General features: G+C 46.1%; 1 protein-coding gene across 1 annotated transcript; it reads right to left on the bottom strand.

Annotated features, from left to right (window-relative positions):
- Positions 1 to 12,884: 12,884 nt before the first annotated feature.
- On the bottom strand, positions 12,885 to 15,171 carry LOC146193270 (uncharacterized). The gene is made up of 4 exons (XM_084600509.1): positions 14,895 to 15,171; positions 14,494 to 14,724; positions 13,340 to 13,561; positions 12,885 to 12,982 (listed from the first exon to the last, which is right to left on the bottom strand). Exons 1-4 carry the CDS (start codon positions 15,169 to 15,171, stop codon positions 12,885 to 12,887), a joined length of 828 nt encoding a protein of 275 aa, XP_084456635.1.

Here is a 15,171-nt window from a genome sequence, read left to right as displayed (position 1 = left end):
AACACTGCAACTAAAAGAATATTTCTTACCACCATCATCACTCTTCATATATTCCATAAACTTTCATAAAGAACAGTCACAAACGAAACCATTATCCAAGTGTTTGGCTCATACACTTGGTCGTGTGTGTTCTTTCACTTGAAACTAGCAGAGAGGCGAAAAATAAGGACCCCGTGTGCTATGCTATCAGTGCACGTTAAAGAACTCCAGGGGGTCAAAATTTTCGGAATCTTCTACTACGGCATATCTCATGCCTGAGTCACTTTTGGACCTTAAAACCCGCTACCAAACCAAACATTAAGAATTATAAATGGATGCTGTTTCCAGTTTAAACTTCATTCAGTTTCCCCCCCGAAGTTTGGAGAGGTCCACATTTGAGGACTGGCGCTAAGCGAAGGGGGTGCGACAAATGTGTAAACGCCTTTGTTGCAATTTGGGAATGCTTCATCGCACTTTCCATTATGCGTGCATTGAAGAATCCTGAGAACAAAACAGTTCCGCTCAACCTGCCATACTTGAAGAGTGGAGGAAGCGCATGGATTTAAGTGACAAAAATGTTATTAGACATTAGAATGGCGTGATGCTGCCCCGAATTAAAACTGCAAGGCCAGTGACGCATACTGCAGTGTCTCAAATAACGTGAAAAATCACATCAGTCGACTAAAGGTTTACCCGAGTGTAGTAGACGGGATGCCTGTTCGTGGGCAAATAATTGTAGGGGTGGTCAGTCGGCCTGAGATGGATGGCGAAACCATTGCAGTCAACAGTGACTAGAGCTCTGACTTCATTCACTTCTCAATAAAAAAGTTACAGTGTGTTTGACATCTTCCAGTAGCTTCGAAGAGCATGTTTACATTCAAAATTTGTTGATGCCATTATTTTTTCTTTTGATAGATGGGTGACTTCTGAGATTTTTCTGTTACGGTTTCTACTATGTTATTTAAGATACTTCTGTAATAAACAATTTGCATGTTTTTGAACTGCAAAAACGCCTGTTTCGCCTGTACCAGTACTCGCTGCAGCTGCAAAACACCTGCAAAAAAGATGCACGCAGGATATTTGGCCCCGACCACCTGGGAATATTTTCTGACTAATAAAAATCTGTCTCGTGTACAAATTCAGTAGTTCGAGTAATACTGTAAAGAAGCGGCCTCATTATTCCTGTAATATTCTTCAATTTCTTTTCATGTTCTCATGGGCTGATATTTTCTGAGTGGTTTGTCAACTGCATTTCGAAATGTTGCTGCAATATTTCCTACAAATAGACTTTCTTTATCAAACCAACTCGACTTTATTATTACCACTCAGTATCTGTTCTCGATAGAGCTTTATCGATTTTCCTTGCAGCTACTTTAGAAGACTTAGACTACTCTTCGAAAGGGTAAGGTGCTGACGATGCAGAACATTCTGTGAATAAAGCTTCAGGCCGGTTTCTGCCTGCCAACTGCCGTTCTCCTATACCCCAAATCCTTGTATATTTGAGCAAGCTTCGCCCTCCTAAGGCCATCTGTGTCATAAAACTACAACTAATCCAGTGATGAAGCTGCTCTTTTCAACTCATGTGATTTACAAGACTAGTAATCAGCTCGAAGGTTTGGCATCTTGCTCACTTTGACATTGAATTTTGTACCAGTCTTCGTACTTCTCCATGACCTCTCAGGAGATGTTGAATTAAACTCTGACCAGACTTAGCAGAAATTTACGCAGTATTTGGAATTCATCTAAAAGCTTCCTTCCAGTTGTATTTTACACAATACAACATCCTATCTGAACGAACAAACTATGGTGTCCTCCTCTAAGAAACATTGAATATTGTGAGCACAGTGCGGCGCTTCATCTTTCACACGAGTAAACGTGCTGCTTCATCTTCATCCTGCTCTCTCTCGTAGATGCCCATCATATTCGCGGATTGTGGCTCGCTACAGTGTGCAACCAGGGCTTCAGGTCTCCAATGAAACCTTATCCGCCAGGCCCGACCTTCGCGTTACCTTACACATGGTAGAGGTGCGCCTTGATTTCCCCGCTGCTTCGTCACCTGCATCCACCTGGAGCTCCGTTATGGCCGCCGTTTGACCCCGACTACCATCGTCATGACCCAAGAGGACCACTCTGCTGCTCTGGGTTCTTCCAACTCTAACCCAGCTCCCCTTGCCACTTGGACTGCCAGCAGCCGTCAGCGCGACACGCAGATGCTCGCCGGTCTTCGCGGCGATGACGCTGATGACTGGCTCAACAGCTACGACGGGCCGGGCTTCAACCGGCGGACGATTCTCTGAAACTAATTAATATGTCCATTTATTTGATGGATGTGGGCATAATATGGTTCCTAAACCATGAATTGACGATTCCGTACTGGGCTGCCTTTAACGTTACACATAATTTTCTGCGCTCCTACGGTTCGCACGGAATCCGGCAAAAAGCTAGAAGCACGACTTCAGCGGTACAAAGAGACCTATGCTTCTTATATAGAAGACGTTCTTGCACTTTGCCGGCGCGTAAATGACACCATGCCAGAGGCCGAGCGGGTTCGGCACGTCCTTAAAGGTATTGGGCCACTCGCCTTTAACGCCCTGGCCGTGCAGAACCCTACCATCACCGACGCCAACATATCGACTTGTCAAAGGCTTGACGAACTACAGTCAATAAGCCTGCAGCCTGATCCTATTTCCTTTGGTTTCGCTGCCGACTCTGACCTCCGTGCGCTTATTCGCAGATTAATTCTTGAAGAGCTTTCCACTAATGGTAATGTTTGCCGCCCTGCATCTGAGCCACATCCTGCAAGTGCCGGCCTGCGTAACAATGTCAACGAGCTGGCCTCAATGACTTCTCCCCCAACACCGGTCGCTCCTACCACCTGTCATGTGCTAACTTACGCCCAGGTCGCTTTATCGCCGCCACCAGTTGGAGCGCCTACGCCACCAGCGCCTACCATTGCTCATGTCGCCGCATTGGCACCACGTGCCGCGGCGCCGACATACTACCCCACCTGGCGCCCAGCCCACCCTGTTTGTTATTATGGCGGATACCGAGGCCATATTTCCTGTTTCTCTCGTCGTAGGCTCCAAATGAACGCCGCGGCTACGTCTCATTTGAAGCAGACTACCCTCCTCGCTTCTCCCGCTCTAACACCTTTCATTTCCTGATTGTCCCCGACGTTCATTACCAGCGCCAGAAAGCCCCACTCCGCCTGGTATTCACAGGCCTTCAAAACGCCGTTCTCCTTCGCCTTTTGCCGCTCAAGCTCGCCGCTCTACTAAGCTTCTTTGACAAACCCCTCCTATTGGAAAACTGACCACTGCAGTTTTAGTAGGGAAAACTGCGCTCTTCGGCATCGTAAAAATCTATCGGAACGTCCCTCCAATATGAATTTAGTTTGGGTTGAAGGTTTACCTGTTGAGGCTTTGGATGACACGGGCGCCGCTGTTTCTGTGACACACACTGACTTGTGCTCCTGCTTGCGAAAAGCGAAAACGCCTTATGATGGACCTGAACTCCGTGGAACTAATGGTGCAATCATTCGGCCTTCTGCTAAGTCTATTGTGCCAGTTTTTGTTGACGATGTCCGCCACCATGTACAATTTGCCGTGATGTCACCGTGCGCTCACCCATGTATATTAGGCTCGGATTTTCTCTCTGCCGCATCAGCCAGCATTTGGTGTCGTGACAGGCTCATTTACATGAACGAGAGCGATCCGCCTTCTGAACCTCCCGAGCCCTGTCATCACCTGCTTGCCGCTACTGACTCAGTGTTGCCCCTGGGTGCGAACAACTTTTCGCGCTTACTTCTACTGACATTGATAACGCGGATGTGCGAATCGTGCCTTCTGATCGGCATCTAACCCGAGAAATTACGTTACCACCAAGTCTTGTTCAGTTTGAGCACGGCACAGCGCTTGTCGCTGCTTTGAAAGCTTCCCGAGAGCCCACTATGCTGACTAAAGGGACATGTTTTCCATGTGCCCTGGACACTCACCCACTCACTCACTTACTACTCTCTCTTACTCACCAGCAGCTTCTTCAAATGCCTCTCTTTGTGTTGTCTTTGGCATCATCAATCCTGACCTTCCTGCGGCTCACCGCCAAGCTTTGCAGGAAATACTTCGAAAACACGAAGTCTCATTTGACGCCACTTCTCCGACCCCGAACTTCTGCTGCATAGCACCTCATCATTAAAGAAGGTAACGCTATGTTAGCCGTCGCTGTTACCGTGTTTTTTATCAGAACGTAAAATCATAGAAGATAATGTGAATGATATGCTCCGACGAGACATTATTCAACTAGCCTCCGGTCATCTCTGGCCATGTTGGTAAAAAAAAATGATGGGTCCGTGCCTTTTTGTGTTGATTACCGCGCACCTAACAGTCACTCGCAAAGGTGTTCACCCTATGCCACGAATTGACGACTCCCTCGACTGTCTTCAGGGTGCCGAATATTTCTACACTTTGGATTTGCGTTCCGGTTAATGGGAGATTAATGGCGGTGCGAACAGAGGATAGCCGATGGTCGCTTAGGGTAACAAACTGGATTCCAAGGAAGGAAAGCATAGCAGGGGAAGGCAGAAATTTAGGTGGGCGGATGAGGTTAAGAAGTTCGCAGGGGTAAAGTTGATGCAGCTAGCACAGAACAGGGCTAATTGGAGAAATATGGGAGAGGCCTTCGCCCTGCAGTGGGCATAGTCAGGCTGATGATGACGATGATGATGATAATGACAGATTCCGATACACGAAGCCGACAAAAAACCCGCATTCGCTACACCCAATAGGCTTTACGAATTCAATGTCATGCCTTTTGGACTTTGTAATGCCCCCGCTATGTTGGAGCGTATGATCGACACTGTTCTTAAAGGGCTTAAGTGGAAAACATGCTTGTGCTACCTGAACGACGTAGTAATCTTCCCTGCGAATTCTTCTAAACATTTATGCCGCCTTGATCAAGTATTAACGTGCCTGGCATTCGCCGGTCTCCAGCTGAATACTAAAAAGCGTTATTTCGCCTAGGAAGAAATCAACATCCTGGGCCGCCAAATCAGCCGCGATGGCAGTCGACCCGACCCTGACAAGCTTGCTGCAGTTTTTGAACTTTGCACGCCCTTAGCAGAATAAGGATCTACGCACTTTCCTCGGTTTATCTTCATACTTTCGCCGTGTCACTCGCAATTTCGCTACCATTGCAGCACCAATACACCGCCTTCTTACCGACCTTACAACTTTCAATTGGCACCAAGAATTCGAAAACGCTTTTGAAACCCTGAAGAATTCCCTCACTTCGTACCCTGTTCTCGCTCACTTCAACGACACTGCTGCCTCCATTCTCCACACCGAGGCAGGCAGCCTCGGTATCGGCGCCGTAATTCTGCAACGGAACGCAACTACACCATCACTTAGAAGAGGGCCTCGCCGTCGTATGGGCAGTTCAGAAATTCCATCCCTACCTCTACGGCCGCCATTTCACGATCGTTAACGATCACCACGCTCTGTGTTGGATATCAACCGTCAAATATTTGACTGAACGCCTGGGCCGTTGGATTCTGCGTTCGCAGGAATAGACCTTCGATGTCACATACAAATCGGGTCTCAAATTTCGAGATGCCGATGCTCTTTCCCGTTGCCCGCTTCCAGAATCGCCACCTAGTACTTCCTCGAGTCTTCGTGCGTGCACCCTTGACGTCCCAATGTCGTCCATAGCTCCAACCATCGCCAATGTATACTCCTGCCGCTGATCCAGATCGCTACGCCATTATTTCACACCAGGGAGCAGATCCCTACTGCCGTTCCCTAATCGACCTTCTTAACGGTCCTTCTCACCCTCCTACCGCGAGGATGCGCAGGCAACTCCGAAATTTCAAACTTGACAACGGCGTGCTCTCCCGACATACTTATTGCTCTGAAGGCACCCGTTTGGCCCCCGTTATCCCGAGAGCGCTTCGCACCCATATCCTGGCGGCTCGCCACGATGATCCTATAGCCGGTCACTTAGGCTTTCATAAAACTTACCACCGCGTGAAAACCCGTTTCTTCTGGCCAGGCCTCGCCTGAAGCGTGGCCAAATACGTCTCCTCTTGTCTGTCATGCCAGCGCCGCAAACGGCCCACTTCTCCCCCTGCTGGCCTACTACAGCCGCTACCTTGTCCTGCTACTCCTTTTGTCATTGTTGGCGTAGACTTATACGGGCCACTTCCATTTTCCCCACGGGGTAATCTCTGGACCATCACCGCCGTCAACCACCTGACGCGCTACGCTGATACCGCTACCCTGCCTAATGGCTCAGCACCTGAGGTCGCGACCTTCTTTTTTGAATCTCTCATACTCGCCATGGGTCAGCCGAAGTTCTTGAGGCCTCAGCCACACATCAAAAATTGACCTCCAGCTGTCACCCGCAGACTAATGTGTTTACTGAGCGGTTCCACCGTACGCTTTCGGACATGCTGTCTATGTACGTCGACCAGGACAACCGATACTGGGACGTAATAATTGCTTTTGTTATGTCCGCCAACAATACGGCTGTACAGCGGACCACAGGTTACACCCCGCTTTTCCACGTTTAAGGCCGTTCTCCCGTTACCTTTATTGATGCCTCTTTCCTTTCTACGCATGCCAGACCCTCATCCTCTCTTCCTGACCAGTTAATTTCCCGAGTGTCCAGATCTTGCCAGCTTGCTCGCATCAACACTGATGTTAGCCAGGAAGACCGCGAATTTCGTTATGATGCAACTCCCCGCCAAGTTTTGTTCCGTCCCGGCAACGAGGTGTTACTTTGGACACCATTACGCACTCCTGGCCGGTGTGACAAGTTCCAGCACCGTTACATTGGTCCTTACTAAGTTCTTGCAAAACCCTTCCGGTCAACTATCGCGTCTCCCCTGTTCACCCTCCTCCGAACAGTCATTACCACTGAAGTTGTCCACGTGTCACACATGAATCCTTTTATTAGGGCCAATGCTGCGGAATAATGGCGACGAGACTAGCCGCTTCAACTGCGCGGGCGAAATAGTATGAGCACTTTGTGGCGCTTCATCTTTCACACGGGTAAACGTGCCGCTTCATCTTTATCCTGCTCTCTCTTGTAGATACCCACCGTCATCGCGGAGTGTGGTTCGCTACAGTGTGCGACCGGGGCTTCAGTTCTCCATTAAAACCTGATCAGCCAAGCCCGACCTTCGCGTTACTTTACAATATACATAGTTCGCTGTTGTATGTCTGTGCTGGCGTACACGAACAAGGCTAGAGGACTGACACATTTAACTCTGCTGCTTGAAGAATGGAAAATGTCTACAAATAAATTGACCCCCAGTAACAAATATAACGACGCTGATTAAAGTTTCTTTTTATTACACGTGGCACTAATACTTTTTATCGTACATTGGTTCGTTTTGCTTACAGCTACATTAGATTTCTATCAATGTAATCCGGCTTTTAAACTGGATTATTTTACACTAGAACCATGCTTGTTAGTAAACCTTATATTTTTGTTGAAATCATTTATTTGCAAAAACGTGCCGATGAAGCCCTGCCAGTGGAATCTTTCTTTAAAGCTTCCATAGCCATTCTTCTAGCTCTTGCCACCGGGCACGATTTTTCTCGCTCAACAAAAATGGGCTGAGCTGTATAGTCTTCCCTGTTCCTCGAAATGTTTTATCTCTTGGACTGGGCGCTTGTTGCCGCAGCATCTGAAAGCGACGTGGTATGTGGGGCCGTCTCTGTGCATCAAGGACAGACACAGTCGTGTTGGAAAAGAGTGGAGGGTATGGAACGCATTGCTCTGTAGCTTTACCTTTCCAGTGGTACGTTGGCAGCAGGGGGAGTGAGAGACTTTTTGTCTACTCATCGGGAATATTACCCTTTCACCATAGACAGAGGGCAGGGTTGTGAGGTCAGACAGGTTACCTGTTTAGTGCGAATACCCTTGAGCTAGGCCTTACCCAGCCTCATTGCCTTCAAGCCCTTTTTAACCAGATACTCAAGTAATGTGATGTTCACTGAGAGAATTTCAATGGTACTCAGTGTTGAGTATAAGCACTATTTGCTTCAGGATCCTTTCCGAGTGAATTAGGTTACAGGCCGGCATTGACTCTTATGATCTTTAGGTCGGGACCAGAAGTGTCTCCCTGTAATATGGCTAACTCTATTGCAGCTGTTTCGGATGTAGTTGGGTAGTCGGGGTACTTTATGGAAAGATTGTGCTCGTGATGTCCCTAAATGTGGAGTCTAGACACAGCTACACTTCGTGAAATACCTTAGAAAACTACCTTTCCTACTGGCCAAAGAGTTGCTACCAGCTTTTGTATACAAAGCCTACGAACTTCAAGCAATAAATATTGATGCATTATTTTTATTTTTCTGCATCTATATTCAATGTATCAATGAATATCGAGTAGCGTTGGGGGCTAGCTTCTGTCTGCAAGACATGTTGATAAGAGGACTTACCTTCCTATAGCAGTGCAGTATTCACTGGCAGGGTTTACAAACAATTTTCTTTAAGAAAAATAGAGCAGTGGTGGAGAGCCCAACAGGGCAAGATATCAAAGAACTTTTGCTTGGACAAGTTTTTCTCTGAAATTGGAACCCGTTATTCGGTGAGCTAAAATAAAAATAACAAGACGGGAGCAGCAGGCAAGGTCCAAGACAACGTACAAGTTTTGCCAGTTTACAATACTGTTGTGACTATCCGCAGAGCGGCTGCTCTTTGCGTCACGGTGCTGCATCAAATAAGCACCTGAACGTGAGCCGGTGAAGAGGATATTTGCTGAGAGGGGATCTGGCGCCTTCATTCTTATTTCGTTGTTTGTTAAGGCATTGAACGAAATGCAGCATGCCCCATTGCCCTATACGCATTTATTCCGTCTGCGTAAAGGGCGTCTGACCATTTCCAGAGTGAACCGTTATATCTATTTATTTATTTATTTATTTAAATGCCTTGTGCTTCTCCTTAACTTTTGTCCTGGTGCATGATATCATTCAGTTACCTTGACATTATCTCTTTTGCAACTCTCTGAATAATCACCCTGTGTCTACACATGCCAAATATCTCTAATTGTTTTGTTTTTACACAGAAATTAACTACATAGAAATCGGGGCAGAGCACCACAAGTTTGCATGTGTGTTTAAAAGGTATTTTAGTCGCTGTATTACTGGCAATTATCTTCATCGAGTTAAGTACTGAATGATGTGTTTAGATTCTTCACACAGGTAAAGCACTTCGAAATGTTCGTGCGTGCGTTTTTATGTTATCGTATGCTGCCGATGCTTCTGAAAAGCATTTCCATTAACAGTTTCCAGTTGTGATTATAGGTAGTGCAGGAACCACACTTTCTGGCACTGAAACTGGGCAATAGATGAAGGAGGTGGGCCAAGCAGCACAGGGCAGAAGTGTATGACTGCCGTTTCATACCAGTGCCTCATCTGCTCTGAACGGCTTTTATTAAGCTTTCTTACCGCCGTATTCACAAACTGAACTTACACTTATCTTATCGCTTCGTCCACTTAACAGCGGCTTAACGTGTTTCAGAATCCGAACTTGTACAAAAGCCGAACTTTTTCGCGATCTTAACTTAATGATAAGTGAGCATTCCCAAAGGTAGCTTGGGAGCTATCTTAACGCGCACCTTTTGGCGTCCAAGATGGCTACCCATCACGAAAGTTTCTCGGCGTTCGTCGACTTCGTCGCCCTCGTAAGAGAAATTGAAAACCGTGAAGACCGCCCATATGTGACAACATTACGGCGCATATTCAGGGACCGCACCAACCCAATGGAAGAGTACACGGACAGCGAGTTTCTCTCCCGATACCGGTTCTCGAAGCAGGCCATTCTGCAGCTGGTGGCAATGCTGCTGCTTCAAGCGAACACAGATGACCGTGGTTGCCCCGTGCCGCCGCTTCTCCAGTTGTTAGTGGCATTGCGCTTCTATGGCGCCGGAACCTTCCAGGTAGTGAGTGGGGACCTGGTGAACATTTCACAGCCCACGGTGTCGCGAATCGTCGAGCGCGTTACTTCGATGATCGCTGCCACACTGTTTCCGGCACTCGTGAAACTGCCTGATTGCACGCGAGCACCGCAAGTAATGCAGGATTTTTATACGATGGGAGGTTTTCCTGGAGTGATCGGGTGCATAGACTGCACTCACGTCCGTATCAAGAGTCCCGGAGGCGACGACGCCGAAGTATTCAGGAACAGAAAAGGCTACTTTTCGATCAACGTTCAGGTACGTGTTTTTAATTCCCGCCAGTTCGTGACAGAGGATAAACTTGAACGGAGATGTTTTTTTTTCTGTTGAGTATACATTACTCGGAAAAACTCGATATCTTGTTCTTTTATATAAAGCACAGCGAAATATCATTTGAAATCATTAACAGCGATAATACATTCTCAATTGTTATATTTACCAGTCAGCCTTCTAATTGCTGTTGACATGCATAGTATTTACCTCACTGCTGAAGCTGATTCTGTGTGACCGTCATATTGAATGATATGAATCCAAGCAGTATCAAAGTGTCCCAGTTCTAAAAGCCAGCAAATTGGCTGTGTTGAATGCAATCTCTATTTTTGCTGCAGAACTAGCAGTAGTCACAGTCCTTGTTTACAATTTTTTATGCAGCCAAGTAACTTATACACTTGTAACATTAATCATAGCAACAAATGAACATAATTTATAAGGTCATTGGCTTATTCTCCTTGTGTTGAGAGTGGCCTGCTGCTGTTAGCCGTGTCGAGATCTGTCTCTAAAAGGCTAGAAACAGGCCAACAGCAAGGCCATCTTTGTTTCACAAGCAGCCACTGGACGCCGACAACAGTTCCTTCACTTTGTTGTTGGCAAACCAGCATCAGACATTTGTATAACTTTATAAATTATAGCTCGGCGTGGGTTAACCAGGTTGCAAACAAGTGTTCACATTGTGCAGTACTATTGTGAATGCTATTGATAAAGATGTTGTCATATATTGTCTGTGTTGAGAGTGGTTTGTAGCTGTTAGCCATGTCAAGATGTGTCTCTTAACCTAAATAAAGGCTAGAAAGAGGCCAATATCAAGGCCATCTTTGTTTCACAAGCAGCCACTGGACGCCGACAACAGTTCCTTCACTTTGTTGTTGGTGAACCAAGCATCAGACATTTGTATAAGTTTAGAAATTATAGCTCGACGTGGGGTAACCAGCTTGCAAACAAATGTTCAAATCACGCAGTAATATTTTGAGTGCTATTGATAAAGATGACATATATTGTCTGTATTGAGAGTGGCTTGTTGCTGTTAGCCATGTCAAGATGTGTCTCTTAACCTAAATAAAGGCTAGAAAGAGGCCAATAGCAAGGGCATCTTTGTTTCACAAGCAGCCACTGGACGCCGACAACAGTTCCTTCACTTCGTTGTTGGCAAACCAGCATCAGAAATTTGTATAACTTTAGAAATTATAGCTCGACGTGGGTTAACCAGGTTGCAAACAAGTGTTCACATCGTGCAGTACTATTGTGAATGCTATTGATAAAGATGTTGTCATATATTGTCTGTGTTGAGAGTGGTTTGTTGCTGTTAGCCATGTCAAGATGTGTCTCTTAACCTAAATAAAGGCTAGAAAGAGGCCAATAGCAAGGGCATCTTTGTTTCACAAGCAGCCACTGGACGCCGACAACAGTTCCTTCACTTCGTTGTTGGCAAACCAGCATCAGACATTTGTATAACTTTAGAAATTATAGCTCGACGTGGGTTAACCAGGTTGCAAACAAGTGTTCACATCGTGCAGTACTATTGTGAATGCTATTGATAAAGATGTTGTCATATATTGTCTGTGTTGAGAGTGGTTTGTTGCTGTTAGCCATGTCAAGATGTGTCTCTTAACCTAAATAAAGGCTAGAAAGAGGCCAATATCAAGGCCATCTTTGTTTCACAAGCAGCCACTGGACGCCGACAACAGTTCCTTCACTTTGTTGTTGGTGAACCAAGCATCAGACATTTGTATAAGTTTAGAAATTATAGCTCGACGTGGGGTAACCAGCTTGCAAACAAATCTTCAAATCACGCAGTAATATTTTGAGTGCTATTGATAAAGATGACATATATTGTCTGTATTGAGAGTGGCTTGTTGCTTGTAGCAGTGTTGAGGTGTGCTGCTTACCCTTGAACTAGGCTAGAAAAAGACTGACCGCATTGGCACTTTCCTGCTGCAGGCAATCACAGGGCCTCAGCTACAATTCCTGGATGTTGTCGCCAGCTGGCCAGGCTCAGCTCATGACAGTCGCATCTTTGATAAAAGTCGTGCTAGAGCCCTGTGCGAAGATGGTGTTGTGCCAGGAATCTTGTTGGGAGATTCTGGCTATGCCTGTCGCCACTATCTTATGACTCCATTCAAGGACCCTAAAAATAGTGGAGAGCGAAGGTAAGCTGTAACTGGAATAGAACGTTTTGAACATTTAATGTTATATTGACAACTGCAGTACATCTGGCACCATTATTTTTTTTCTAGATTCAACACCTCACAGAAAAGGATTCGCAACAGTGTAGAAAGGGTGTTCGGCATTTGGAAAAGGCGCTTTCCGTGCCTTGATATGAAACTGCAGATAAAGGTGCTGGTGATCACAGCGTGTGCTGCTCTGCACAACCTGAGCCTGCGCCTACAAGATCCAATCCCTCCCAGCATCCAGCCTTCCCCCATTACACTGGCCCCTCCTGCTCTGCTTCCTGCTGGAGCAACAGTGGGGACAGCTGCACAGCCACAGCCTCAGGACACTCAAAATGGGTTCAGAGTTCGTAACCGAATAGTTAATCAGCACTTTTCGTCGCAATCATGATCATTTCAAGTTTATACCACTAATCACACAGGGCTAAAGGTGTGGAGTAACCTTATATATAACATAACCCTTCCAATACAACAGGAGGTAGAGGATGGTAAATAGGTTTTCAGTACTGTCCATCTAGCATGAGAAAACCTTGCAGGTAGCTTGGATTTGACTGATCCCACATGAATAGTATTGATGAAAAATCTCCACCACAGACCTCTGGAAACATCAGGCTTTAGTGTATGATGTATATTATAGCACGTTTCTCATGCTCGCTGTGTCCTGAAGTGAGAGATTGAACAAATACGTATGGTTTGTTGTCAGCATTACTGCTGCTGCCACATAATTTATTTGCACTCAAATCAAATACTTCAAAACTGACTTTTTTCTGCATTTATTATGCTTTCCTCTGCATCAACTGCATTTGAATTTGCAATAAACTAGCCTTTGCTTTGGCATTCAATAACTTTTGTTCATTGAGGGCTTTTTTTTCTTTTCGTTCTGCCCGCATCATGCGCATTCGGAGGAGATGCTCTCTGCGCCTCTGATTTTTTTCATCAGGGACAGCTTGTAAACGAGCCTCCAGCTCTTCTTCGAGTGCTGTCCGACGCCGGCTAGCTTTACCATGAGGGGCTCCATTGTGAACATTGCTGCCAGCATTTTGTCGTAACCCTGGCGCCGGAGCGGGAGGTTGCGGAGACTGGGGCCGTGGTGGTGGTAAAAATCCATCCGCTTGATCCTCACTGCTGAGGCAAATGTCTGTATCTCCCTCATATATATCTGGGAGTTCGTCTGCATCTGTAAAACATTGGAAGCATTTTGCATTATTTCTCTTCGCCATTGAGAGCGCATAATAAGCTTGATGCAATCAGCAGTCTAGGGATATTAAACATAAAAACATCCCACGAGGTATAATATGCTATGAGAGAATATTTGCTGTGCAACAACTTAAATTTTTTTTCCCTTTTACTTCCTTTTGCCTATCGTGTGTAACGCATTTTCCCATATGCTAGTGCCCTTATTCTTGTCAGTGAAAATGATATGCGCAGGATTTTGATGTATTCATTTATTTCCTCTTACGTCCTCACATTAGTGCTGCGCTTGTTCATCGCATCTTTTTGCTCGATGCTCCACTCTCTCCCCCCCCCCCCCATGTAATGGGCCATCGGGCCTTTAGGGTAAATAAATAAATAAAAAAAAATTGCCCGGACAACATTGCCATTCAATGTTTTTAAATACGGCTCCAAATAAGTGTTTCAATAGCCCCGCCTTTCATATGGCGATCTCTCATTCAGGTAACAGCCTTACCACATGACATAAACATAAATATTAATACTGTTAAGTCAGCCTGTAATGCGTTTTTAATTTCTCACGTTTCGTCACAGACGACTAGACGCTCTAGCTCTTACGCGGGATTATACTGCTTCCTGTTTATTCTAAGTGTTCATTCACATTATTTCTAAACCTAGCGGTCCAACTATTAAATTCAATTTAGCATTTATAACAACGATATTTGCGAAGACATCTACACAGGGAACCATGCAAGCGATTACAAACCGGTCGTGGACCTTCGCGGTATACTTGAAAACATAATCAGATAGGGAGCCTCATGTTGTGCCGCGGCGAAACATGCATAGTATCAAGCTTTCATTTTTTTAGCCAGACATTTATACCTCTTGCAAAACATTGCAAAGCACCCATTATGCGCAGTGCGCTAGCAAACCCCTTACCTTCGTTTTCGTGCAATGCAGCGATTGGTGCAGTCTGCATCGGCGCCAAGAGCCGCGCCACTGCTGCTGTGCATTCGTCGGCGTATGTTCCGCCGTTGGCACTGTCGCTTGCGTCGTGTCGTGCGCGGTCGCTGTCGAAGGGATTCGGTATGCGCACAGACATGTGCGATGCCACAGCGCCAACCCTTTCAAGTTCTTCTGTCAGCGTTGACTGAATCGCTGAGCCACCGCCTGAAAACGCAATAGCAAATTTTATTGATGTGGGCAATACTCACAACTGCACTCGACAGTAATTCGGCTCAGCGAATGCTCAGTTATGAAATCTTTGCAGCACATGTGGAACGCCACAGTGAAGCAAGTTTACTGTCGCGGTGCTGGAATGCGATGAAAAGGCAGCTTACCTGTACGGAACAACTCCTTGGTGTCAGTCGCCTTGCACCTGCGCCACTTTTCCTTCAAGTTTTCCCAGCACTTTCGTAGCTGCTGGCTGTTACGAGGTCGCACGCCGTGCCGGCTATTGAAACGTAGCGCAATCTCCTCCCACACCTTCTTCTTGTGATTTACAGACACCGCGTCCGTGCGTTTGTTTTCGACAACATCTTTCATTTCGGTCACCAAATCAATGAGTACACTCCGCTCCTCCTCGGTAAAATTGATTTTTTTCCTCTCTGATGTCAT

This window comes from Amblyomma maculatum, chromosome 4, assembly GCF_055883805.1.
Source record: "Amblyomma maculatum isolate TAMU_Amacu chromosome 4, ASM5588380v1, whole genome shotgun sequence".
Lineage (NCBI taxonomy): Eukaryota > Metazoa > Arthropoda > Arachnida > Ixodida > Ixodidae > Amblyomma > Amblyomma maculatum.
The sequence above is the reverse complement of the archived record's forward strand: the minus strand, read 5'-3'. Positions and strand labels throughout refer to the sequence as shown.